Source organism: Berghia stephanieae, chromosome 5, assembly GCF_034508935.2.
Source record: "Berghia stephanieae isolate SIO BIC M18660-M18661 chromosome 5, UCSD_Bste_1.3, whole genome shotgun sequence".
Taxonomy (NCBI): domain Eukaryota; kingdom Metazoa; phylum Mollusca; class Gastropoda; order Nudibranchia; family Aeolidiidae; genus Berghia; species Berghia stephanieae.
This window is the reverse complement of record NC_088364.1, coordinates 15,769,964-15,795,998: the sequence shown is the minus strand read 5'-3', so window position 1 is coordinate 15,795,998 and position 26,035 is coordinate 15,769,964. Positions and strand designations below refer to the sequence as shown.

Sequence of the window (26,035 nt, the reverse complement as noted above, 5' to 3'; positions counted from 1 at the left end):
AAAAAGGAAGAAAATGGGATATCAAAACGTTCTAGAATTACAATTAAAGCACCCAAGAAAAGGTATGACAAAGGGAAATTTGTTCAAATAGGGAACATAGGTAGATTCCAAGAGCAGACTATCAAAATACTTAGTTTGAGATCACCTAAAAGTCTCATCCAGACACAAACACAAGTCCAAACAAAGAGGGATACTCTCAAGTGTTACATACAGTGCATAACCGAGAGATGATTAAAAAGACAAAAAAAATCATCCCCCAAAACTCTAACATTTGACTGTTTCCCTCCTAGCCAGGGTTTCCAGCCAGACCTGGACAAAACCAAGTAATCTCATTCCAAGATAAGGATAGAAAGCACATAGGAAAAGAGACAAAGGAGGATAGAAGACACATCAAGTGCCTCCCAGCCGACTATGGGAGGTAAGGAACCCCACCCAGGTCTAAGTGGAACACAGTCAAATGCTTAGATTATACATTCAAAACAATAAATACATGTATAACAATACATAACAGATATGATTCACAAGGAAATAAAATATCAAACAAATATCCCAAAACTTTAACTATCTATACATTTGACTGTTACCCTCTCAGCCAAGGACTCGGACAAGTAATTTCATTCCAAAACAATGACAAAAAGCAAGTAGGAGAACAGACTTAAGGGTATAGAAGACACAATAAGTGACCTCCCTTCCCATTAAGGGAGGTCAGGACCTCACCCACCTCCCACCAACTGCCTTGATGTGGTAAGTCACGCATAGGAAACGAATGATGGTTTGAAACTTTCATTATTTTGTGAAACGTAATGGAATCACTACCATCCATCATGGAAGGTCGAATAAACCCGCCTTACAAGTACAGTGACCCACTGTCTTGAAGCGGTATTATGTCGAGATGAATTAGGTGTAGGTTATTGAATCTATAGCCTCAACTTAACATGAAACGAATTTAATTACTCTTTGTCATTATGTCGGATGATGGAAGTTGTTTTGACTCCTTTCAATTGTGAACTTAGTTTATGATTACATATGATGAAATTGAAACAAGAATTTATCACCGCTAAAACATGTCTGAAAATTTCTTTGGAGAAAAATTCCTCACAATTTCAAAAAAACTAATTGAAAATTCATAAGTACCTACAAGTAATAGTATACAGAACTTTGCAAAAAGCAAATAACGAACCAATTAATATGAATTCTCTTTTATTTAATATGATTCGTTGATTTATGGAATTTCTTTTATTTAGATTGATAAACGTATTAAACAATACAAAGAGAACAATGATAATGATGTTAATTTACATGATTATAGTATAGAGCATGCTTGATGAAAACAACCATATCAGAAATATTTACGGGGACATGTTTGAAAGCAACAGTTATTTACTTACAATCAGTGCAAATATATTAAACTAAAAATCATAATGATAGATGCAAAAAATCAACATACAAGTCCATTTGGGGAGAGTAACAATCCCTCATTGTCAAATGTTTCCTGGCATAAGTAACAAAATTATTGTCTCCAGGTATGCTATAATTATTCCAGGAATAATGGATATTGGTATTAGTGCCAAATTCAATGTAAAAATAAAAAATAACACGAGAAAGTCTAAAATGAAACCCCTAAGAGAACAGATGTGCAGCTGTCTACAACTTAAAGAATGTCCTGATGGGAAAATAATATCACGTTGGTGACAATACCAAAACTAGACATAATGATTGCAACTCAAATAAAATTTAAAAGTAAAATCATGATTTGGAATGATTATATCTTTAAAAATAAAATAAATAGTGTCTGGTAATTTAATACCTATCCAAATCCTGTAAAACTTAGCATTTGTTCTGTATGTAGATAGATAGTTGTTCTGGTGGTACAAGTATCGTTTTCTCTTAAATGGCACCAATGAAACGGAACCACGGTTATTGTTATTAATACTAGTATTAGACAGTCAGACAGGCGTGTCATTATTGATGAGGCTCTAATGCTATAGCCTCATTGCTATATCCCTCTTTCGAGGTACCTAAATTATTGAAATGCCTTTTCTTTTAAAATAGTGCTTTTCACAGCCTGTGTAGTTTTTTTTTTTAACCCTTGTACTTGAGATCTATTTTCCTGGCCAATAAAACAAAGCAATGTGAAGTGATGAAGTACCATATGTTGCTTGGAATCACACCCTCACTATTCCCATACCTCACATATCTCGTCAAATTAACCAACATGACTGGTTATGGCATTGAAGCTCAAGGTGTAAGTTTATTATAATATCATAAAATTTGAAACATTCTAACTTCCCTCTGAAATTCTGTGGCTTCAGCCTGTTGCGGTGTGGTGATAAGACGGGACGTGTAGAGTAGTGTATGCACTACACTTGTTCATGTATTTTTGAGAAGTAATGGAGTTGATTCAATGATTCTCTATAGAACTTAAACCCCACAGAGACAATACCAACCCTAAATATTACTTATGCCAATTTAAGTACTGTGTGTTGTTTTCCATCAACCCTATGTCCAGAACACATAGGTGACACTGTTGCCATCAGAGAAGTGTTCCGCTCTCGCTAAATTCATTTTCATAGATTATAGATAAACGTTTAACTCACAAAATCCTAGAGATTTTTGCTACTTTTCAATATTGAAAAAAATTAAATATGTATTAAAAATGAGCATGTACATAGATAGTTTTATTCAACTACCATTAACATGTAACAATTAAGAACATTAGCTTTGTTACTACATCTATAATTTGTCTCAGAAGAATGTAATAAATAAGCATGGGGTAAAAGTAACCCTGGGTATACTACGGATATAGTCGGTGTTAGGGTTGAGTGTGTTAAGGTTACACATAGTTTTATCTGTTGTTAATTATTGTTTTGGTTGTCAGAATTGGTGAGCATTTTTCTTAGCCCATAGAACCAGAAAGGTAAGAAAATAAAATCCTGCAATGTCATGTATCATGGTCTCTGATTTGTTGTTCCCCTCTGCATGTCAAGATTTACCAGGAATTCCTTGAAACCCATGTGCCAAACAGAAAATTTCTGCAGAATCTGTGCGACTTGATTGTGGTTTGATGAAATTGACATTACGAAACACTCGATTGATGGCTGATTTAAATCTTTCCTGTTCACTTCCCATCCATAATTTACACAACAAAGAACCATCCAGCTGTAATATGTCAAGACTGAAATGTAAAACTGAAAAGCACAAACCAATGATGAACTGGTGATTAAAAGATTTCATCCCGGAGGCTTTAGGTGCCATGTCACTGAGGATGACATCAGCTTTCTGATCATTTAATAATTGTCTTATTTCATCTTGAGTTTTTCGTTGAGTGAAGTCACAGAATGAAAGGAGATGAGCTCCTTCTATAGGTAATATATGCTCAAGGTCTATTCCTATCACTTTTCCGACTGGTTTTGTTGGATCTGAAAGATAAATTTTTAAAAGTATAATAATAGTATTACAATAATAATCTAAATACTAATGGAGCTATGATCATGTGACCGCAAAACATAGAAAAAGTATGCGCTGTGATATTGTAATGATACTTTATATAAGTTAAGATAAGAATTTTTCCATTAATAAATGTTATAACCTACTGCAACAGGAAAGAGCCTCGCTCATTCCAGCTTTTGATATCAACCTAAAATTCTGAGTGAAATACTGATTAAATGTGATTTAGATAGGTGATTTAAAGGAGGCGATGCGCCAAATGAAAACTTGTGCTCCTCATTCTAGTAGAAACAGTAGTAGTAGTAGTAGTAGTAGTAGTAGTAGTAGTAGTAGTAGTAGTAGTAGTAGTAGTAGTAGTAGTAGTAGTAGTAGTAGTAGTAGTAGTAGTAGTAGTAGTAATTGTAAAAATAATAATAATAATAAGAAGAAGAAGAAGAAGAAGAAGAAGAAGAAGAAGAAGAAGAAGAAGAAGAAGAAGAAGAAGAAGAAGAAGAAGAAGAAGAAGAAGAAGAAGAAGAAGAAGAAGAAGAAGAAGAAGAAGAAGAAGAAGGAAGAAGAAGAAGAAGAAGAAGAAGAAGAAGAAGAAGAAGAAGAAGAAGAAGAAGAAGAAGAAGAAGAAGAAGAAGAAGAAGAGGTAGAAGATGATGATGATGATGATGATGATGATGATGATGATGATGATGATGATGAAGATGATGATGATGATGATGATGATGATGATGATGATTATTATAATTATAATTAATGTATGGAAACTTTCTTATATCCGTTCTCCGATTGGTGATGCCAGTAGGCTTGCATCAGCCTGTTAGATCTGGAGGATATGGAGAATGCTTTGAAATAGACAAGCTTCCGATCCAAATAGTAACAAGCAATCGTTGCTCGATTTAAGGTAAAGAGACTGGGATAATCTCCAGCTCTACGGCCTTATAGTTATAGTTCTGAGGGACTACTATCTTCAATTTATTCCTGGAATTAGATGGTCATCAACATCATTAAGGGAGCGTTCACATATTACGTCATCAAAAATTTGCCCTTTTTAGACCCCCCCCCCCCCTCCCCCAAGTCATCACTTGTCATCATTGACCTAACCCCCCCCCCCAAACAGATGATGACGTCATCTAATTTAATAAAAACTAAAAGATAACTTTAATTTCACAATATTTATTATTCGTTTTTCAAACCATAAACATTGATTATCAACGTTTGATAAAACACATTCAGACATTTTATTAATTTCAGAAACTTGATAATTTATGTTTTACGATACAATGGGGACATAAAATTTAAATTTGCAAAGATAAAATCTAACAAACATTATTTAAATTAGGCTACTTGGTGCAGGTGCTATTAAAAAAATTTCAGAAAGTGTAATTTAAAATAGTATAGGAGGCAAATTATTTTATAGCATATTAGTCTTTTAGTGGAATTAATTTCTGTTTCAATTTCCAAACATAAAATTAATTGATACTATTACTCATTCTTCAGATGAAAACTCCAAAATATATTTAATAAACTAGACACAACCAAATCAAATGATTGATGAAGAAAACTTTTCAGAATCAAAACTGAATGGTAGCAAGCAGTTTGAGCAGTTCAATCGGTTTTGATGTTTCCATCATTTAATCAATTTTTCACCTTTTTGCTAATTTATTTGGAATGCCATTTTTGAAGCTCTCGCATTTAATAAAACAGGCCTAATTTGCCTATGTTTTGATGACATCATCTTGGGTCTGACCCCCCCCTCCCCCATGTCAACACATGTCAACATTTGGTAGACCCCCCCCCTCCCCCCCTAGCTGATGACGTAATATGTGAACGCTCCCTAATATGACTTAGTAGTAAATGGAACCAAAGTCTTTTTCTTCAAGTATCTTCGATTTTTTTGATAATCCACTTGACTCCGCATCATTTACGATAAATTTAGAATATGACCAGAAATTCAATGCATATCTCAATCTCAGATTTTATTGACAGCAAAAGCCCTTCAAGATCCAACTTTCCAAAAGCATTAAAAACATTCAGTCGTACTGTGTCTCTATCTCTAAACAAATGTGCTATACAGTCTCAACAAAACAACATTATGTCAGGGTCACACCAATTAACCCACAAGAAATGTGATGTTCTAGCGGGTTTTTGTCACTCAAAGAGACAATATCCAATGCTCCCAAATAAACCATGTAAAGTTAATCTAAGTTTCATTTTGATTAATTGTTAATCAAAACAACACGCTATCATAATACTATTTGAGATGGTGAGCCACAATTTTTATTTATTAAACATGATTATACACTGTTACCTGTGCCAGCGGAGTTTACTCTCTGAACTGCAACTTGACACCAAGATCCAGGTGATGCTCCACAATCAACAACTATTTTTCCTGGATGAAGTAATCGATACTTATCATCAATCTGAATCAGTTTGTATGCACTTCTGCACCTGTAGTTATCTTTTAATGCTTGTTTTACAAAGGGATCTTTGTTTTGACGATAAAGCCATTGATTTGAACTTGTTTTGTTCTTATACAATTTATGATATAGTCCACTTGTGAAACATCTCTCGGTGTTTCCAAAATTTACATTGAAAACTCTCTTGCTTAATATAACTGAGGACATTGTTTTAATCAATAAGCTACAGCTTTCTGAGTTGATTTATTGACAACTAAAATGTGGGTAATTTGACTTGATTTGGATTCAAAGCAACTGCAAAAATAGTAAACACACAGTTATCATGTGTGTGTCGGTGTGTATGTGTGTGTTCTCTCAAGCCGTCTCTAGATAGGACTTCCTTTGTCACGTTTCCTTACTCCGTCTTCATGAATGAATAGACAATGACAGCACAAAAAAAGAGAATGACCCTTAGATAGGGATAAATTTTGTAGTCTTCAATCTTTTTTTTTTTTAATTTTTATGAAGAGACTAATCTCTAGAAGAGAATAAAACGAGGTGGTGAGTTGGTGATGGCTTCTTTCATTTCAAGTACATTTGTGTCACAAAGTCAAAATCTGAATTCAGAACCAAATCTGTCATTGAATTCTAGTGTAGCTTGATACTAAATTACTATGATTAACAAATTTGGAAGTTTAAATACTATACGTAAATAACTAGAAATCATTGTAACAAGGGAAGTACTTCACATTATAAGAACTGATTGTCACGAAAGGTTATTCCTCAATAGTATTCTTATAGTTCATTGTAATGTTGTCTTTTCCAATAGCACCCTGTGATGACATTGTTGTATATATGTATGTCACTCCACTGTAATGGTGCCATGCAGTGCAACCTGTGTGGCAACGAGAGGAAGTAAATCGAATTTATTTCTTATTGCAGACTGACTGTCATGTGTCTCATTTATTTATTGGTAGCTAGCACTCTCAGATTGGTCAATAAGTCAGCAGTGTCATTGTATGTCACACCCAAAAAGCATTGATTTTATTGGTTAGTACGCAAAAGTCATTTTATTGGATGGCTATTCAAACTTATTCCCTCTCAGAATGGCCATTAAAACCATATTATAAAGCGTTGATTTCATTGGTTGGCCAGCAACTGTTTTCATTAGATACCAACATCTGTTATCAAAATTTTCAAATCTATCTATGTATATGTGGAATTTGTTAAATTATAAGTTGTTGTAATAGATATCAAATTACTAATATTACAATAGGATAAAAACAGACTTTGACAGAGTGTTGTTATGAGCGAGATGTTGTTATAAGTGGGTTTTACTGTAGAATTGACGGTTTAATTAACTGCATAGGAATTTTTTAGCTTGAGAACTGTGGTAAGTATTAGTCACAACATAAGTCAATTTTTGGGATGAATAAAGTATTTTTATTTTATTATTATTATTGTTATCATTATTATTATTATTATTATTATTATTATTATTATTATTATTATTATTATTATTATTATTATTATTATTATTATTATTATTATTATTATCCTGACAAACAAAAACAGGCCATTCCTCAAAATTTTAATTTCATTTGGTTTTGAGACACTTTTCACTTTGGCAATTTGTACGCATTTCTCTCACTCTGCAAATTTCAACTGGTGATGTATTGGACAACTAATTCAACATTTGTTAAACCTTATTTTCATTGTGGATCTGAGACCAGGGGTCAAAGTTGGGGGGAATTAATTTTCTTTCAAAGGTAAGCTAACAATTTCGAAAATCCTGCCATCATATTTCTTGATTGTTTAAGGTTAACAGAACCGTGCAATGATTGAATGGTTGCAAAATAACAATAATAATAAAATATTAGTGCTAGTAATGAATGGTAACGGTGATTGTAGCAATTATGATGATGTGATGGCTGAGGTGGAGGTGGTGATGATTGCAGCAGTGGTAAGTAATACATATGTAGTTTTAATGATGATGTTGTGATAGTTTTAGTGGTGGTAGTGGCAATGGTAATTTGGTGGAAGTATTGGTGATAATATTGGCGATGTGGTGGTTGTCGGTAGAATAGTTGTAATGATAGTGATCATAATGATAATTTGGTTGCAGTAGTGATGATTTAGATGATGACGTGGTATGAGGTGTGAGTAATTGTAATAGCGATGATGATGATGATGATGATGATAATGATGATGTAGTGCTGGTGGTAGTAGTTATGATGAGATGTTGGTTGTGGTAGAGGTATTAGTAATTATGATGCAGAGATTGTAGTAGTTGTGTTTATAATGCTGATGATGCTTATTGTGCATGGCATTGAAAACTTTAATTAATCTAATTTTTTTCTAACATTGGCCAGGTGAACTTAGTTTTAGGAAACCGTGTTCAAGGTTAAAATTAGTTCGAGGAAGGGATGGAATGGTAACAAAGAATACAGGACATTCGAACGAGTTTGAGGTAACCGTTTGTTCCAGGGAACAGTGATGGAGGGGGATATTTATAAACTGAAGAAGGAATAATGCATAAGAAAAGTGGAAAAGAAAGTCCCCTAGGCATAGCCCTACTATAATAATGACTCTTTTAGTACGCCATGCCCCTAGGGCTAGGCCAGGCCAACCTAATGACATTGGATTCATACTATGAAATTATTTATAACTGTAATAACGAATCTTAAGTGAAGTGGCAATTCAGACTCAAGTCTGAATAGTCTCCCATGGCTATTCGGACTCAAACTCCAATGTGCGTGCCATGAGTACCTTGAACTTGAATGTGCGTGTACAAACACAGAAGGGAGACAGTTCGGGCAGGAGGCAAAGGATGGAACTGTGGAACTGAAAGAAAGCAGAAGAAGATGTCAGAAGAAATTCTGTTTCACCCGTATCAGACTCACACAGCTGATACCCTTACGTCATACTGTCGAAGGATTGTTGCTTGTCTACCACAATTAGAATATTGTTATTTTGTCCTGATTCTATATGGACATCGTGTAAAGTTGTTAGAAAAGCTTTTCATTTGGACCTCAGTTGCTAATTTCTACCTGGACTTCCAACTGATCACTGATATTGTCTTTCTCATCAAATAAAGCAGGTTTAGACTTAGACTGTTTGTTGATAGACGTCTAGTTAATATAACGTTATTGTTATTTTCATTCGCATCAATTGTATGTTTATTGTCAATCACTAAAATAAATTTACTGCCAGGGAGCTATTCGGATTCGAATCCTAAGAACTTATTGATTGCACAGTTGAGATAGCCATGGGAGACTGTTCAGACTCGAGTCCGTATGTATAGCCGCAGCCAATTTCAATACTTCTTTTCAATTGTTCTGTACGTGTTTGTTAATGTAAAGTCTCCTTTCACTGTCATTTTCAACTTCAGAATATCACAATGAAAAAAGCAATCTGAGAAAATCGAGATCGTGGTCCATGGCCATGGGGGGCACAGGCATGAGTAAAAAATAAAAATATTTAGGTCACATCTCGAGACCATTTCACCTCTGTGCGTTTCAAGCAAAAAGGTTCGTGGACTGAATTATATAATTAAATTATCTGTCTCACATCATAATCAACCCGCCGCATCAAGCTACTTCAACTGCGTATCAACTGTCAACAAAAATTAAAGTGAAAGTAGAATTTTAACTGATAGGTTCCTCGAAATTGGTAATGCTACCAATGAAAATGAACATTGTAAAAAAAATAATTAACGATTGAATTCAAGACATAGTGAAAGCAATGTTCATACTCGTAGCATTGGAGTAAGTCATTTAAGATTTTTGTTGTAATTTAATGTATAATTTAGCAGGAAATATTGATACTTTTAACTGTTATCTTCCAAAAATATTGGGATTTTTGTTTTAGTAGTGGAGTACTACATAAATGATCTGGCAAATCTTTTCTCAAAACAATTTTCAACTTTTACTTTCGATTCATGTTGAGTTCACCTTTACTTTCGGCTCCTTTTCATTTCTTGTTTGTTTGTTTTTTTATTTTGTATCTTTCATGCAGTTGAATTCAGAAAGTTCGTCCATAGTATTAATTCTTTAGACTAAAAAACACTGCGTGCTATTTTAAGTTTTTAGATTCACTGTATAATATATTAGTGGATTATTATTATTATTATTATTATTATTATTATTATTATTATTATTATTATTATTATTATTTATTATTATTATTATTATTATTATTATTATTATTAGCAGAGTGCAGACTGAGGATCATGGTGACATTCGCTATGTTGAGATAATAATAAAATGACCCGTGACACTGAGTCTGGGGCTGCTGAACTGATTGAGGCTGAGGAGTTGCAATTTAATAATGTGTGATATTTCAATATCAAAGTCATCTCAATTCAATGACGCAATTGCATACAGGTATCACACAGCAAGGAAAAATACACAGTGAAAGTTATAGGCTGTGCTTATTTCAAACCGGTTTTGGGAATAGACAAATTGTGTAGGTACTTAAATTTAAATGATGGGATAAATCTGTGTACTGTTCTCCCATTCACCTGTGGGATTCTAGTGTATTTACAGAATTTGATAAATTAAACACTAAAATAAAGGCATTAAACGCTCTATCATTTGGCACAATTCCCGTTTACATCTTTTAATTCATTATTATTATTATTATTATTATTATTATTATTATTATTATTATTATTATTATTATTATTATTATTATTATTATTATTATTATTATTATTATTATTTCTAAATCATCCACAGGTTGTGGACCTAGGGGAGGATCTTTCATTCTGATTACAAACATGAAGACCCATTTAAGTAACAGTCTATTTTCTTGCTTTTCTTCTGCAATCTTTGCGATTGGGCCAAGGCAGAATTTATTAAATAAAATGAATTTTCAACGAATTTTTTCAAGTGAGTTTAATCATCTGTTACATTTATTATTTTATTATTTGCTTGATTGAATGATAGTGAGATAGGGAAAGAGGGGGATAGAGAGAGAGAGAGAAAGAGAGAGAGAGAGAGAGAGAGAGAGGGGGATTACTTTTCATTGTTGTATGCCTTGGACTAGTATACTTTTGATTTTCCTTATTTCGATTATAATTATTTATCTAATCTCATCTTTTCTTGATCTATCTTATATTAAACTCGTATATATGATTTGTATCCAACTTTCAAACCTCAGGTTATTGTCATGATAGTTCTGAGGCATTACTCGGGAGCAACGAAACACTCACTGGCAAGGAGATGTACAACAAAAGTGAATATTTTAAATTAGCCATGCGAAAAGTTCCACAGCAAGGTATGATGTCATCGCCAGCTACAACATTAGGGTTTTTTCCCAAAGTATTGGTTGTTTTATAATTGTTTCTTCCCTTGATTTATTTTATTTGAAATCCTTAAATATTTTTAGGTACCATTATTAGTGGTAGCAATAGTAATCTATTTATTAAGACCAATGGAGCAGGACTGTATCTCGGCATCTGTAGCATAGTGTGAAAAGTTCAGTACTTTCCCTGTATTATGTGTGAGTTAAGTGGGCACAAAGTGTGAGGAAATTTTGTTTCTTGATTTACAATAACTCACGTGTACCTTGACACATCCCATGGAAAGAAAAATCATTTTATGTATTTTTAAAAAGTCAGAAAAATAAGAAAGCATAACTTTGTTTTAAGATTATAACTAAAATTGACTAAAAATTATTTCATTTGGTTATTTTAATGGAATTGACCTGTCACTCTCAGTAGCTGTTGACCTAGTGCTCGCCAGGTAGCATAATCTTGTGACCTACTGACTGTGAGAGCTCTGAACTGTCTATCATAAATTCAAGCTTTATTCTGTGGTTTTTTGAATTCATTTGTGAGCTACTTAAAGGTTTTGACCCTGAACCTACTTTTGAAACTGAGTATGTATTAGTTTGAAAAAGTTATGAGGTAATGTTGAATTGAACTAGGTTTAATTACTGGGGCCTCCTTTGTAATTGTCACATCAGCACCTAATTTTTATCTTATACTTTACATGTACAGTGCTACCCAAATACAGTGAAGTTGTCCCACCTGGCTGACCAATTTAGTTAAATTTTTTTTGTTTTTTTTGTTGTTGTATCTGTATTGTGACTGAAGGTTGCAATTTTAAAGGAATAACACGGCGTACAAATAGATCTATTGTTTAAAAAAAGATTTACTCTTTGTACATCCTGTCCAAGAAATATAGATTGCCTATATTTTATTTTGATATTAATTTTCATACTTTTTTATCCTGTAAATTGGTCATATCTTTTTTATTTGTAACTGATGTATTACGTTTTTTTTTAAATTCCATAAGATTTATGACAGGTAAATGAAAAAAAAGTTAAATTAAGTATTTCATAAAAATTTCATTACTTTTTTGTCTCTTTCTTAAGGTCATGTCATGTTGTAGGTAACGCTATTGAAACATGCTCTCTCTGCATGTCATAGGTCTACAGTCTACCCACACTTCCACAGTTGCAGCTATCAGCAGTACCTAACTCATGTTGCAGTTCATTCAGTGCAAATAGCCAAAGAGTAGTGGAAATTTGATTTTATGTACTCCAAATTTAATAAACGCTACAATTTTTTGGTCATGATAATTACATGAAATCCAAGTTTGCCCATTTCAAAAGCCATCGATCACATTTGGACACATACTGCAGAGATGGATATTATTGGCCTGACCAAGAAAATTACAAAAGCACAATCATACAAGCATTCTAACTCTTCCTGATAGTGATAGCGGTAATGAATAGCTCTGATGTCCTTGCATTATAATCTGTTGGAGACCTGTAGAGTTCTGTGTCATTGGAGTTTCTTCATAAATTCCACTGATATTCCAATGTCAAACATTGTCCTCTATTAAGGTTCATGCCAAGATGTGAATCCTTGGAAGAATCATCATCATGACACCTGTGGTAGATACCATACATTTTTTTGACACTTCCAATTAAATGATTGTTGCTAAGTGTCCAACACAATGTTCATCCACTTCAATCTGTCAATTGAGGACGATCGTTATAGCAACATTCCCTCAATAGTGACATGGTGGTCAGGTCCTGCTTTTTTTGCTGTCTATTGTTCGTAATAAAAAACTATAGCAACATACTTTTTAGCAAAAACCCTGAATAGCGACATTGAAATTTCTGGTCCTATAAAACTGCTAACTGTTCGACCAATGAAATTTGTCCTCATAGCCAATGAAATGGCTTGATTTTTGGTCAACGATATCTTATACTTGTACGACATGTAACCAATGGAAAATGCTTGCTCTTTGACAAATGATATCCCATACTCACATGACATGTAGCTAAGGAGAATGCTTGCTTTTCAACCAATGAATGCTCTAGATAGGCCATACAATAGACTGATGGTGTGTGATATTGTCTCCTCCAGACAAAAACAGACAGTGATCGATGAATTCTTTTTATATTTACACATAATGGTGACATGAAAGTCACTAATGTGTGTCACTATTTTTTAAATGCACAACTACAAAAACACAGAAAAAAAAACAACAAATAAATATACAATCTAAACAAATAAAAACAAGCAAAAACAAAAACAAAACATGTTTAATGTGGCCCTGTATGCAATTGCATACATGCCGGTCCCAAGCCTGGGAAAATGCAATATTTATTATGTTTATTAATCAATCTACTGAAGTATCTGGATGTCTGAGTCGGTACTGTGTCTTGTCTTTTATAAAAAGGTGTCAAGTGACATTGGTCATAGTCAGTGACTGGATGAGTGACAATGATCTATAAAATTTGAATGTGTGGTCAGGTGATGCGCTTAAGATACATCACTCCAAAATGATTAAATTGTGAAAAAGTACTTAGCATATTGGTAGTAATGGGTATTTTTAGATTTCCACCACAGTATTAAAGCCTAAAACAAGTGACAAGTAATCATATTGATTTATTTATTTAGTGGTGGTTGTGACATCTGCCTTGTATCAGCCTGACTCTGGCAAATGGCTGAAGAGGGGCGTGACCTGCAGTTCCTTCTCTAGTGTGTCTGTCAATCCTCCCATCATTTCATTCTGTCTCAGTCATGGGAGGTAAATGCTTTTATTGTATTTATTATTACATTATTATTATTGTTATTATTAATATCATCATCACCATCATCATTATTATTATTATTATTATTATTTTTATTATTATTATTATTATTATTATTATTATTATTATTTATTATTATTATTATTAAAATATTGTTATTATTATTATTACTATTATTATTATTATTATTATTATTATTATTATTATTATTATTATTATTATTATTATTATTATTATTATTATTATTAATATTATCACTACTACTACTACATTGCTATTGTTGTTCTTGTTATTTTTGTTGTTGTTTTTTAGTGTGTCATTTCACCATGGATGATATTTTTTAAGTTGTGAAATGTTGTGTTAAAGAAGAATTGTTATATTAAAAGCACAATTGTCTGAACTGCTTTTAAATACATTTGAGTTAACATGCGTATTTTAAATTTAAATTGTCTTTTCATTCGTGAAAATTTTTAATTTTTAAATGTCTGGTAAAGATTATTTTAAGTGTCTCCAGATTTAATGTTGGCTTCTTAATATTATAAGAAACATTTGAAAACACATATCTTGAGGACAGCATTTTAGTTTTAGAGTGTAAACATTTGTGATGTCTATTTTATTTTTATTTTACATTTGCTGTGTAATGCACCCAGAGCCCTCTATCCAGCGAGAGGCGATGTGCGATTAGAAGTATTTAGCATTATTATTTATTATTATAATAAAATGGATTTCATTAATACCTCCAAGAGAATTTTTAATTTAAGGTCTGCCATGAAAAAATACAGAGAAAAGCTTCAGTGCAGGTAAAGTCGAAATACTCACAATTGGAGTAGTATTTAGTAGACATAGTAGCAGAAAATTTTGCATACACAGCTCTGTTATTGAACATAATATCATATTTTATTTTATATTTTTGTATTTCTATTGTATTAATTCCACAGTCGAATGGATAATGTACTCAACAATTCTAACAAATTTGCTGTGCATGTTTTAGCTCAAAACCAGGTAATGTGCTTCCAAAACAGTTTTGAAAGTTTATTGTAACAGTTATATTTTACGATAAATATTGTTCTTTTCCCTATTTTTTTTTTCATAATGATAAACACATACACCACAGACAGACACACACACGCAAAAACTCACAGGCCCTCACACGCACATTGCTTTGATTTAAACCATATATATTACATAGCCGGACAATTTGATAACTTTTGTTGTGTCATTTATCAGAGGAAGGTTAGGTTAAGTTTTGTTTGTAAGTTTTCTCCTCCTCCCCCTCCTCCTCCTCATCATCATCTTCATCATCATCATCATCATCTTTAATGTTACAGCCAATACCCTGAAGTGAATTATTTCTTGTCCAACTTTAATATCAACCAGATCCACCAAGGCATACATTTCTCCAAACCAAGTCTGACTGATGTTTGCCAATTTGATAATATTCCACATGTGGAAGGAGATGGGGTAAGGATACAGCCTCATAGTATGATATGTCTCTTGCAAAACAGATAGATTTTAGTTAAAATATTATTGTTGTCAAAACTATCTTGTTATCGTTATTATAATCATTATTATTATTATAATCATTATTATTATTATTATTATTATTATTATTATTATATTATTATTATTATTATTATTATTATATTATTATTATTATTATTATTATTATTATTATTATACACTTGCATTATGATAATTACTTTTTTCCCTCTTCTGTCTAGTCCCTTCCCATTCTTCTTGGGTCCTTGGCCGTCCTGCTGTGTGACACACATTCATGTCATAAAGTGGGTGACAACACAGTCTGGTATGGAAATGTAAACAGTGTCAGTGTTTCAGAAACCCTACAAGAACCCCTCATCTATTTCACCAGGTCAGAGTCTCTAAAGATGATGTCTGAACAGTATGGTCTCCTTTATCTTCTTGGCAGCTATCACCATCATGCTGATGATGAGTGCTGCACTATGTTATACATGCCCACTAATCGGATGTTCTGATTCTTGTTTGTTGCCATTTGGCAGTGCATTTCGATCTCACGTTCATAGAGGCTAACTGTCCTTATAAAGGCATGACTGTCCCGATTTGGCAATCTTCAAAAAATTCAAAGAAAAATATTAGACTTTCTGTATGTGTAGAAATGCCCCTTGTATGCCCGAGGATTATCTTTTTTTTACTAGAAAATTAGAACAAGAAATATATAAAGCCCTAAATCTAGATTATATAATATATTTGTCCAAATATTCTGCTGTTTTTGGGCCATGATGGTATTTGGCATTAGGGTGTCCCGTTTTAGCTCTTTGGAAAGTTGTCCATTAACCTGGTGAACTTTGGATAAGGCTCATGATGTCAAGTATGTTGAACACGGGCAGGGTATAGTTGGATGATAATCTGGTGATTAATCGTGTGTTTGAGTTTACTAACAGAAACTCATTTGACTCAAGTGTAAATTAGTAACTGGTTATAGAAAGTGATGGATTTTGTGCTTGAAGAATAAAAACAATATTTATTTGACCCATGACAATTATGGTTATTTTTATAATTTTGAAAAAAAAAAGGGTGCTTGTTTGATATCATGATCAGCACCCGACTATAATTTTAAGGTAGTCCAAAAAAAATAAATATTTCCCACACCTTGACTGGTTAATAGTTAGATGTGAGTATGTTTTTCGATGGGAGTTGATTTTTTTCCCCCTCGCTATATATCATCTCTCTCACTAACTTTAGTAATATTACAAACTCTTGAGTGTTTCTCTTTTGGGGAGGATCTGAATCTGACATCTGCGTTGGGTTTTGGATGGCCTTAGGTTGAACACAGAGATAGCTAGTCACTGGGATCTACAACTATTCTTCCTTTTTTTTTTAGTTGTCTGAGATCTAAGAGTGTCGTAGGAACTGGACTCTAACTTCAACTGCCCATCCTTTTTCATGACTTTGAAATGACCATAAAGTACCTTAAAACTTTTGAAACGAAATTATGCAAATCTTTCTCTCATAGTGTTTGTCGTTCTTCTGGAGGCTGTGGTTTAGTGTAACTCCAGTCTAATCCAACCCACTGGTGTGGTGTTAACAGTCCTCTTCCGTGCAGTTTTGACTTAAAAATAAATTTCAATGAAAAGATTTTTTTCTCTTTTCTTTGATTCTTTTGCCCAGGAAGTTCCGTTCTGTTGGAGACGAAATCTTCCTGAAGGCTTTTGAAGACACAACATTGCCATTTGAAAATTGGACTCATGAGGCTCATCTCAGAATGGCCTGGAACTACATCAAGGAATATGGAAAGGATGGAGCTGTACCTTACATCAAGTATGAAACATTGAAGCCCTTGTTAAGTCAGCAAAGACAATTGACGTTGATGTTTCGTGTTTCCTCTTTACCAATGCTATTGATAATTGATTGATTAAACATTAATTAAGAGAATATATGTGAGAGCTGACACTCATTATCCAATTTTACATCAAATTATCATTTATATGCTCTGTTGCCAGAGGGGAAACCTATGAGGTCAACATCAATTATTTTTATTGATTGTTTAAACTAAAGCATATATTCAACTTTTATATGAAGTTTGGGTGTTTTACTGTGAAAAAAAGTCATTTTTTCTAGTGTTCACAATAATTTAATGGGCAGTTAAACAGTTTTGTTTGATATTGAACTTTAAAGAGTTAACACTCTAAACTTTTATAAAGGAGGTTTATAGGGAAAAGAATTATAAGTGACATGTGCAGTGACCTAAATAATCAGGTTTAAACCATTGCCTACTTTTGAATTATGATTTTTTTCTAATGAACATCTTTCAATCAGGTTTTGTCTGACAAAGAATGGTGCAAAGAGTTATATTGTGCAATTTATTAGACAGAGGCAATACTGTTTATCATTTTACACCTGATTAAGTAAGACAGTAAGGGAATGTGAATAACAAGTTTCTTCTAAGTACTCAACTATGTAATATCCACAGCGAGACTCGAATCAGGGACCTACCCGTCAGGTGGCGAGTGTCATACCACAGCACCTTTTGTACAAAAATAACATCCCACATGAGACTTTGAGGAGATAACAAGGATTTTTTTTCTTTTCTTTTTTTTTTAATAATTTTTTTTTCACTTTCATCACTTTTGTTAAAATGAAATATTTCGGGGTGCGTAATTTAAAAAAAAAAAAATTTAAGGTCTAGCAAGATTAGATTAGTGATACTAATTTTCTTTCGTGTAAAAAATGTTCCAACTTTAAAATCTGGTTCATTCATTGTGACATACTGCCCTTTGAAAAAGTACTCTGCTCGTTTCTTTTATCTTAACCAGAATTATTAATGATCAAGGTAAATGCATCTAGTGGGTCCCAAAATGCTTAATTTTAGAGCAGTTACCTCGCATGGAAAGAGACAATTTTTCATCCAGGGTAAAGTCGAGGATTTTATCCGACCAAAATATCCATCTGGATCTGTCAGGTCTGGCAGAAAATACTTTGCTATAAATCAGCATCGTATTTTAGGGGTAGAAAGCAATTGTTATTGTCTCCTGAAATAAACAAGAATTAACTCTGGCTCCATTAGCCCTATGGCTCTGAAGGACTATTTCTTGAATTATTTTTTTTTTAAGCCTCAAGTAGAAGTATTGGAAATACTTTATTTCTACACTAAATAGAAACAAATTTAGACATTCTGCTTCCACATCCAGAGAAAAAGCGCTAACTTTGAAAAATACAATTAATTAGTGTGGAAAAAGAGAAACTTGTGCAATCCTTCCAGTATGATATAGTTCATCCACAAAGAAATGATAAAATGCTTTATCTTGTAGTGCATAAATACCATGGCATAGACTTCACACAAAAGCCCCTAAACCTGTTAACTGCCATACTCTGAAAAAACATGTATTTAAAAATTTGGCCAGAAAACTCAACCTTCAAATATCGATTTATTCAAATTACCTCATATCATCTTGGCAAAAACTCTCAAATCTGGGATCTGCGAAGTCCCAGGTTTGAGAATTTTTGCCAAGATGATGGTAATTTAAATCAATCGATATTTGAAGGACAAGTTTTCTGGCCAAGTTTTAAAATAAATACAAGTTTTTCCAAAGGCTGTGCACTAATTCATCAAAACCATATGGCCCATGGAACCACAATTTATCCAAGTTTCTATAGCATTAAACACAACAGCAATTGCTTGCTAGCCTGTGGATAAGATGCTAGTCAATCTCAAAGTACTTTCCACCAGAACGAACCCAAATAACCAATCACTACTGAATAAACAAAGGAGTCAGAAGGGAAATGCAGGTACCTTTTATGTTTTTTTAGTTGTTTTTTTTGTCACTGTTATAATGTTATTTTCAGGTTGGGCATACAGAAATTCAATGAGAAAAACATTGACAAGGTATGTACTTACATATTTCAACTTGATTATAATTTGTGTCCCCAATTTACAGATTTTCATTTATTTTTAAATTATTTTTTGTTTGTAAGCTTTAAACAAATATATTTTTGCTTTTTTTGTTTTCATTATTTAGTTTTATTCTTAGAGAATTGACAGTTGGCTTTCTTGCACATGCAAGTATAATTGATTCTACACAATTCTAGCACATCCGCAACAAAAAAATGATGGCGTAATTCTAAACCTCTCTTGTTACTCTCAATTTATAATAATCTATCTTTTCTTTTTTAATAAATAGGGTTGGCTGTCACCATCGTTCTGTAAAGCCAATGTTAAATTTTTATCATCAGCACAGAATTACTGGCAAATCTAAAAATGATAAAATTATTTTTTACAGATTAATGTATGGGTAACTTGCCAACATTTCTTAAATTAAGGGTAATTCTATTACCGTTGACTAAAAAAAGATTCACCTTGATCTTAGCTTATTTACACAATACAACAGTACAATAAATATAAAAGATGACTGCCTGTTTGTAATCGCTTTTATTTCTTCACAAATATTGCGGGTTCTCCATTAATAATAATAATAATAATAATAATAATAATAATAATAATAATAATAATAAATATATGAGTAATCCCTATTGAATGTTTGTTGAGTACCATACTGTTGATTGTTATCTTTTATGTTTCGTTTGCGTTTCAGTTCAGAAATTTTACTTTGTTGTCATCAAAATTAGGAAAGCGCTTTTTCACTTCAGTGTTCTGTTGTAACATTGTTTGTCAAATATGACCAAAAAGACTTTTCCAAGTCTCTGTAACTATTTTAAAACCTGTTAGAATTTTGTATTGTCCTGTAAATATCCTTTAAGTATTCTTTGTTTTGCAGTCACATCCCCTTACTTCCATTATTTTATAGATGATTATTACTATTAATATTACTGTCATCATCATTGCCATTATTTTCAAATTTTTCTTGTCATCAGATCAAGACAGGATATCATGAGACAATCACCATGTTTTTTATACACCTTGTATCTGATGCTATTGTTCAGAGTGTTGACGCAAATGATTCATTTGAAGACTTTCTGTCTCAACATGACCATCTTATGAATAAAGATCTCTTGCTGGAATATTACAGTGAAGAAGTTCTCTTTCAAGATGAAGCTAAATACAGGTTAATAAGTTTAATTTTTTTCCTGTCTGTTTGCCAGAGTTCTTTTCTGGTCTTAATACTATGAATTGGACAATAATAATATGATTGCTACCCTGTGATTAGTATGCTGTACTTTTTGGCCGAATCTAACATTTGACCGCACCACCCAAACATTGTGGGATGTAAGTGGAGGCTGGGGAAAATGTCAGGCATAACTCATTTTGATTCAGGTCTTCCAAATGATCTTCACTGGCTCCCTTGTTTCATATCATAATCTACTTTAACATCCACACTTTTACATGCGGTTTATATAAATCTCAGTTTTAGAAAATGTTTTCTAAACTCTGTTTATCGAAATCTATTAAATCTCCTAAATCTTTGCTGGGATATTCCGCATAGCTTGATATCATAGAGTCATTTTATTTACCATCAGAAAGCTTGATATCACAGTCATTTTATTTGCCATCAAAAAGCCTATTATTACAGTCCTTTTATTCACAATCAGAAAACTTGATATCACAGTCATTTTATTTACCACTAGAGAGTCTTAGTCATTTCATTCACTGTCAGAAATATTGATATAACAGATTCATGTCATTTACCATTAGAAAGCCTGAGATTGCAGTCATTCGATTTTCCATCTGAGAGCTTGAACCTTTTTTCTTAACTGCAATAGCCAATATATCCAATTATTGTTGCTGTTGTTGTTGGTGTTGGTGGTGGTGGTAGTGGTGATGTTGTTGCTGTTTTTATTTTGTTTTTTAGTTGCTATCTTATCAAATTGAAATAATAGATATTATCTTTCCTTCTTATCAGATTCATCAGGCCAGACAAGAAGAGCTTGCCTTAGTATCAACCATACATATAATGACTCACAGCATGGAACGTCCTAATGGTGCTAAAGCAAACTACTTCTCAGGGGATACCAGGACTAAATTATTATAACTGGTGTGGGCCTCGAGGCCAAGGACAGTGAGATCACAGGTCTCAGGTCACGGAAGAGAGCTCACCAAAATTATGACGTCAGATTTTCCGTGCGAGAAGATGTTTATATGGTATATGAGGATGGGCTGGAAAGTTTTGCAATTTTCCTTATTATTTCAAAGATATTTAACTTAGAACCTTAGCTTTTGTTATAAAAACTATCTAACCAATTGGCTTTGATGTGTAAAACTTTCTAAGGTCTTTGATGTCTTTGCATGACAGAATCGCTTTTGTCCTATTACCTGCTCAACAACTTTGGTCAAAACAAAAGATGAAAATGGCTGCACCAAAAGATATTTGATTCATGCATATGGTGTTATTGAATTTCTGAATGCTGAAGGTTGTCCAACCATTAAAATTCATATCAGAATAAAGTGTGTTTATGGTGATGCTTGTGTTGATTATATCACTGTTTGGTGAGGAGTAAGGTTTGTGGAAGGAGGAGACCCGATAGAAACACAACTTCAAGATAAAACTCATTGCAGAAAGCCCTGAAGTGCCTTGAACGTGCCTCGAATTGGTATGTTAGAGAAACTGACTTCTTCTTATTTCCTAAATTGAAGGAGTATCTCAAAGGAAACCACAATGAAAGTGACAAAGACGTGAAGGTGCTGTCCGATTTTGGTGTGGAGAAGGAGGACATCAGTTTTTGCTGACAGTATTGCGTCAAATGGTGCAGCGTTGACAGCTCTGTATTTGTTGTGACGGTGACTATTTTAAAAATGCAATCTGTAGCTGAGATTTCAAGCTTTCTTTTGATATATTGTTTAACAAAATATTCCTAAAATTGATGGAGTTATTACGGAAATTGCAAAAACTTTTCAGCCCACCCTCGTATAAAGTGCAATATAATTTGACATGTTTAATCAATGAAGACAGCCTTATTAGATGGGGATGCACATGTGATACAATGATAATTAGATTTTACACTCACTGGAACACAAAAGGCACAGTGCTGTTGTGTTTTACTTCACTCAATGTCAATTATCTAAGACTCCTCTTAAATGGTCTTAAGGACTAAATTGTCTTATATCAAAATATTTTTAGGCTCCATCCTGAGGAAAAAGCTGTCCTCAGAAGAAAAAAAAAAATCTGATAACGAATTTTTCATAACATATCTCAAGATAGGGTTCTTATGAATGAATTGGTTATCAAACCACGCCATGCTTTTATATTTTATTTATATTTTTATCTTTTATAACTCAAATTTCATATTCATTCTAAAAGGTATAGAAAAACGTTCCGATATTTTTTTTTTATCTAAGTCGAGATTAACGTATGTGATTTAGGGAGAAGTTTGCATGAGTCAGTTTGTTTGGAGGGATTTGTTGTGTATAATGAGGAAGGGTAGGGGTAATTGAAACAATGAATATAATGAACAGATGTTGGTTTTGAATGAACTTCTAAAGTGGTCCTGAGCATTTGTGTGGACATTCAGTGTTATAAAAAATATTATTGTTGTTATTATTATTATTATTATTATTATTATTATTATTATTATTATTATTGTTATTATTAGTTTTATTATTAGTATTATTATTTTTATTATTATGTATATATATATATATATATATATATATATATATATATATATATATATATATATATATATATATATATATATATATATATATATATATATATATATATATATATATATACCGTATATATATATATATGTCTACGTGTGTGTTTGTGTGTGTGTGAGTAATATATTTATGTACAGTGTGTATATGGATGTGTGTGTGTAATTGGATGCGTGTGAGCTTTTGTTTGTATGTCCGGATCTGCAGTGTGTAATGTTTTTTACTGATGGTCAATGTGAAGCGCTATATTAATGTACATTTATTATTATTATTATTATTATTATTATTATTATATTATTATTATTATTATTATTATTATTATTATTATTATTATTATTATTATTATTATTATAGTGTTAACAACAACAAAAAATGCCACAAGTACTTTCAGCTGAAATGGTCTGTTTCTTTAATTTTGAATAAAAAAGGTATTATTAATCCATCAGCATGAAATTCAACTGGGTGGGGTTCCTACCTCCCATAGTGGGCAGGGGGGTACATACTGTGTCTTCTATCCCCTTATAACTGTTTTTCAACTTGCTTTTTGTCTTTGTCTTGGAATGAGATTACTTGGTTCTGTCCTGGCCCTGGCCGGAGTCCTAGCTGGAAGGGAAACAGTCAAATGCATAGTTATTGTTTTGGGAGATGCTATTTTTTTCCTTGTAAATCAGCTCTCTGTTATGTATTAGTAATTTTTATTTTTAATGTATAATGTAAGCATATGAGTGTATTCCTCTTTGTTGGATTTTGTGCTTGTTTCCGGATGAGACTTAGATGTGATCTCAAACTAAGTACTTTGGTGGTATGCTCCTGGAATCTACATCTGATCCCTATTTGTCCCCAGTTCCTCTATGTCTTACTTTTTCTTGGGTGCTTTAATTGTAATTCTAGAACTTTTTACTATCCCATTTTCTTTCTTTTTACTGGCGCTGATATAACCTAAATGTGTTGCAAGCGCCGTAAAACCCTTAAAAACATAAACAAACATGAAATTCAAAGGAGATTTGGATAATAGTTTATAAATGTTTTTTTTACCATTTTTAGAGTTTAAACTAACAAATTAAACATTGATCACCACATATCAAATTAGTATGTTGTGTGTCCTCTGCTGTGGAATGTTGTCTGAAACAGTTCTGCAGAGCTGACAGGGGCGATAACTGTTATGCTCTACGGAGTTAATATCCGGTGACAATGATAGCCAGGGAAGAATGTCTGTGTTGTTTAATGTCCGAAAATTTGTGTTTAGGCGTGCTGAGTGGGGTCGAGCATTGTCCAGAAAAGGAAGGGCATGAGGAAGGAGGATTTCAGCATGAAGAAGGCCCTGAATGTTGATTAAAGGATCCTTCCAGAATAATGGATGGCTCCCCATTCCATAACAGTCCCACTTCAATGCTGAGGAGCTTCGTTGATGGACATAACGTTAATTTCCTCTCAGTTATGCCTGCCTCCTTTTATTGGTGTTGGTTTAAGCTAAAAATTAGACTCATCACTAAACAGAACGTGTCTCCTATGATGAAATAATGTTCACTAAAAATATTCTCTGCTCCACTGAAGTCATGCCTCACGATAACGTTGTGTTAGAACGGGTACTGTAACATGCATATAGGCGAGTACTCCGTTATCACAAAGGCAATTGCGAACTGTTTGATCTGATTATCTGTCTGTTCAGTAATTGGTTGCACAATAGAGGAGGCCGACAGCAGGTAGCATTTTCTTTAATGGCAAATCAACCTATAGGTCTAGGTGGATTGCACCAAGTAGGCCTTTACTTAACTGTCTTTGAATAAGTCTTGCCATCCTGTACATCAGTGAGGGGAGGTTAATTTAATGATTTTTTTTTTTTTTTTTGGAGATAGGGATGGGTGAGAGGGGGAGGGGAGGGTTTGTGTACTTGGTATAATCTTCTTTATCTACCTCTGCAAAGTACACAACTTTCCAGATTTCTATATATTAATTAGAGGGCAACTCATATAAATAATGGCGGATTCGAGGCGAGGGAATGTTACCCCCTGAGCTGGGAGAGTTTTGAATTTTAATAGTAATAGGTCCTTCTTAGCTATCTCTTAAATTCACTCATATGCAGTGTTGGTGGCTCAGGGAAATAGTGCCTCGTTTGTTACAGAATAAAGGGATATTGAGCAATGACTATAAATCTTGAGAAAATCTTGCTCTGGTGTTGTATCCTTGGACAAGTCATTTTATAAATATTACCCCTCTCAACTCTGGTTTGAATAAAGTACTTGACTATAGACAATGGGGGATATTGCCAGTGCGAATACAAACACGACGGCTCAAATATATATTGCCCTGACCATGAAGGAATCGTACGATTCACATGAAATTTTCTCGAAAGAGTTATCAATAAAAGATAACATGAAAAAAAAATTTGGAAACTTCTGATCTACACTTTTTATCTCTCAAATCTCTCAAACCAAAAATGCTAGGAAGTAAAAGCAAATGAAAGAGGAAAGAAAACACTATTGCAATATTCTAGAGATCTGTTTGGTAGAGGTTGGATGTGACTGGTGGCGGCCCTAGGGTTGGTTCTGCCTGTTTATTACATGGAGGCGCCTCTACTCTTAGTCAGTCTCCGGTTGTCCCAGTGAGTCACTTGATAGCTTCAGCTTTGATCAATGTGTAACCAGATGGTTGATTAAGGGGTAACCAGATGGTGGTTTAAGGGGTAGCCAGATTTGTGAATATACCGGAGCAAATATTTGACTAGTTGCAACATTTTTGTTTTCCTTATGAGAAGTGATGTAAGGATTTCTAATTAACAGTGGAATGGGAAAGATAAGTAACAATGAGAGCATAAGAGTCAATACATATAAATATATAATAATATTGTCGCGTACTAGCGATAACACATTTGTAAATGTGATTCGTGTAAATGTAATTCATTCATCTAGGAGCCACACATACATATACGATAATATGGAAAAGTGAGTGGAGCAGGCACTTATGTTGGTAACAACAAGAGATGAAGTGAGTAGGAAAGCACCAGAAGACAATAGAGAATTTTTAAAAATTCGTGGCGGTTATGGGGTTTGAACCCGCG

At 33.2% G+C, this 26,035-nt stretch overlaps 2 protein-coding genes across 15 annotated transcripts; one reads left to right on the top strand and one right to left on the bottom strand.

The window, feature by feature from the left end:
• Positions 1 to 1,220: 1,220 nt before the first annotated feature.
• Positions 1,221 to 9,737, bottom strand: LOC144972482 (rRNA methyltransferase 2, mitochondrial-like). Of its 8 annotated transcripts, none has more exons than XM_078913749.1 (3): positions 9,662 to 9,737; positions 5,747 to 6,149; positions 1,221 to 3,419 (listed from the first exon to the last, which is right to left on the bottom strand). In XM_078913749.1, the coding sequence occupies exons 2-3, from the start codon at positions 6,060 to 6,062 to the stop codon at positions 2,983 to 2,985; spliced, it is 753 nt and encodes a 250-aa protein (XP_078769875.1). In that variant the 5' UTR covers positions 6,063 to 6,149; positions 9,662 to 9,737; the 3' UTR covers positions 1,221 to 2,982. The 8 variants fall into 8 exon arrangements, with proteins under 8 accessions (XP_078769875.1, XP_078769873.1, XP_078769872.1 ...); XM_078913747.1 differs by lacking the exon at positions 9,662 to 9,737 and adding an exon at positions 9,405 to 9,518; XM_078913746.1 differs by lacking the exon at positions 9,662 to 9,737 and adding an exon at positions 9,405 to 9,515 and having other exon boundaries at positions 5,747 to 6,729.
• On the top strand, positions 8,835 to 22,429 carry LOC144972479 (NADH-dependent flavin reductase-like). Of its 7 annotated transcripts, XM_078913739.1 has the most exons (12): positions 9,770 to 9,815; positions 10,049 to 10,301; positions 10,574 to 10,726; positions 10,998 to 11,114; positions 13,756 to 13,885; positions 14,828 to 14,891; positions 15,267 to 15,350; positions 15,611 to 15,759; positions 17,037 to 17,186; positions 19,212 to 19,251; positions 20,238 to 20,428; positions 21,224 to 22,429. In XM_078913739.1, the coding sequence occupies exons 3-12, from the start codon at positions 10,615 to 10,617 to the stop codon at positions 21,255 to 21,257; spliced, it is 1,071 nt and encodes a 356-aa protein (XP_078769865.1). In that variant the 5' UTR covers positions 9,770 to 9,815; positions 10,049 to 10,301; positions 10,574 to 10,614; the 3' UTR covers positions 21,258 to 22,429. The 7 variants fall into 7 exon arrangements, with proteins under 7 accessions (XP_078769864.1, XP_078769865.1, XP_078769862.1 ...); XM_078913738.1 differs by lacking the exons at positions 9,770 to 9,815; positions 10,049 to 10,301 and adding an exon at positions 8,835 to 8,934; XM_078913736.1 differs by lacking the exon at positions 10,049 to 10,301 and having other exon boundaries at positions 9,773 to 9,815.
• The last annotated feature ends 3,606 nt before the right edge of the window (positions 22,430 to 26,035 follow it).

What these genes read in the sequence shown, in the direction of transcription:
- LOC144972482 (XM_078913749.1), bottom strand. Translation starts at nt 6,062, where the DNA reads ATGTCCTCAGTTATATTAAGCAAGAGAGTTTTCAATGTAAATTTTGGA. An exon ending in AGTAAACTCCGCTGGCACAG is followed by an intron (nt 3,420 to 5,746) that starts GTAACAGTGTAT and finishes TTTATCTTTCAG; the next exon opens with ATCCAACAAAACCAGTCGGA.
- LOC144972479 (XM_078913741.1), top strand. An exon ending in CCCCTCATCTATTTCACCAG is followed by an intron (nt 15,760 to 17,036) that starts GTCAGAGTCTCT and finishes TCTTTTGCCCAG; the next exon opens with GAAGTTCCGTTCTGTTGGAG. An exon ending in GGAGCTGTACCTTACATCAA is followed by an intron (nt 17,187 to 19,211) that starts GTATGAAACATT and finishes TGTTATTTTCAG; the next exon opens with GTTGGGCATACAGAAATTCA.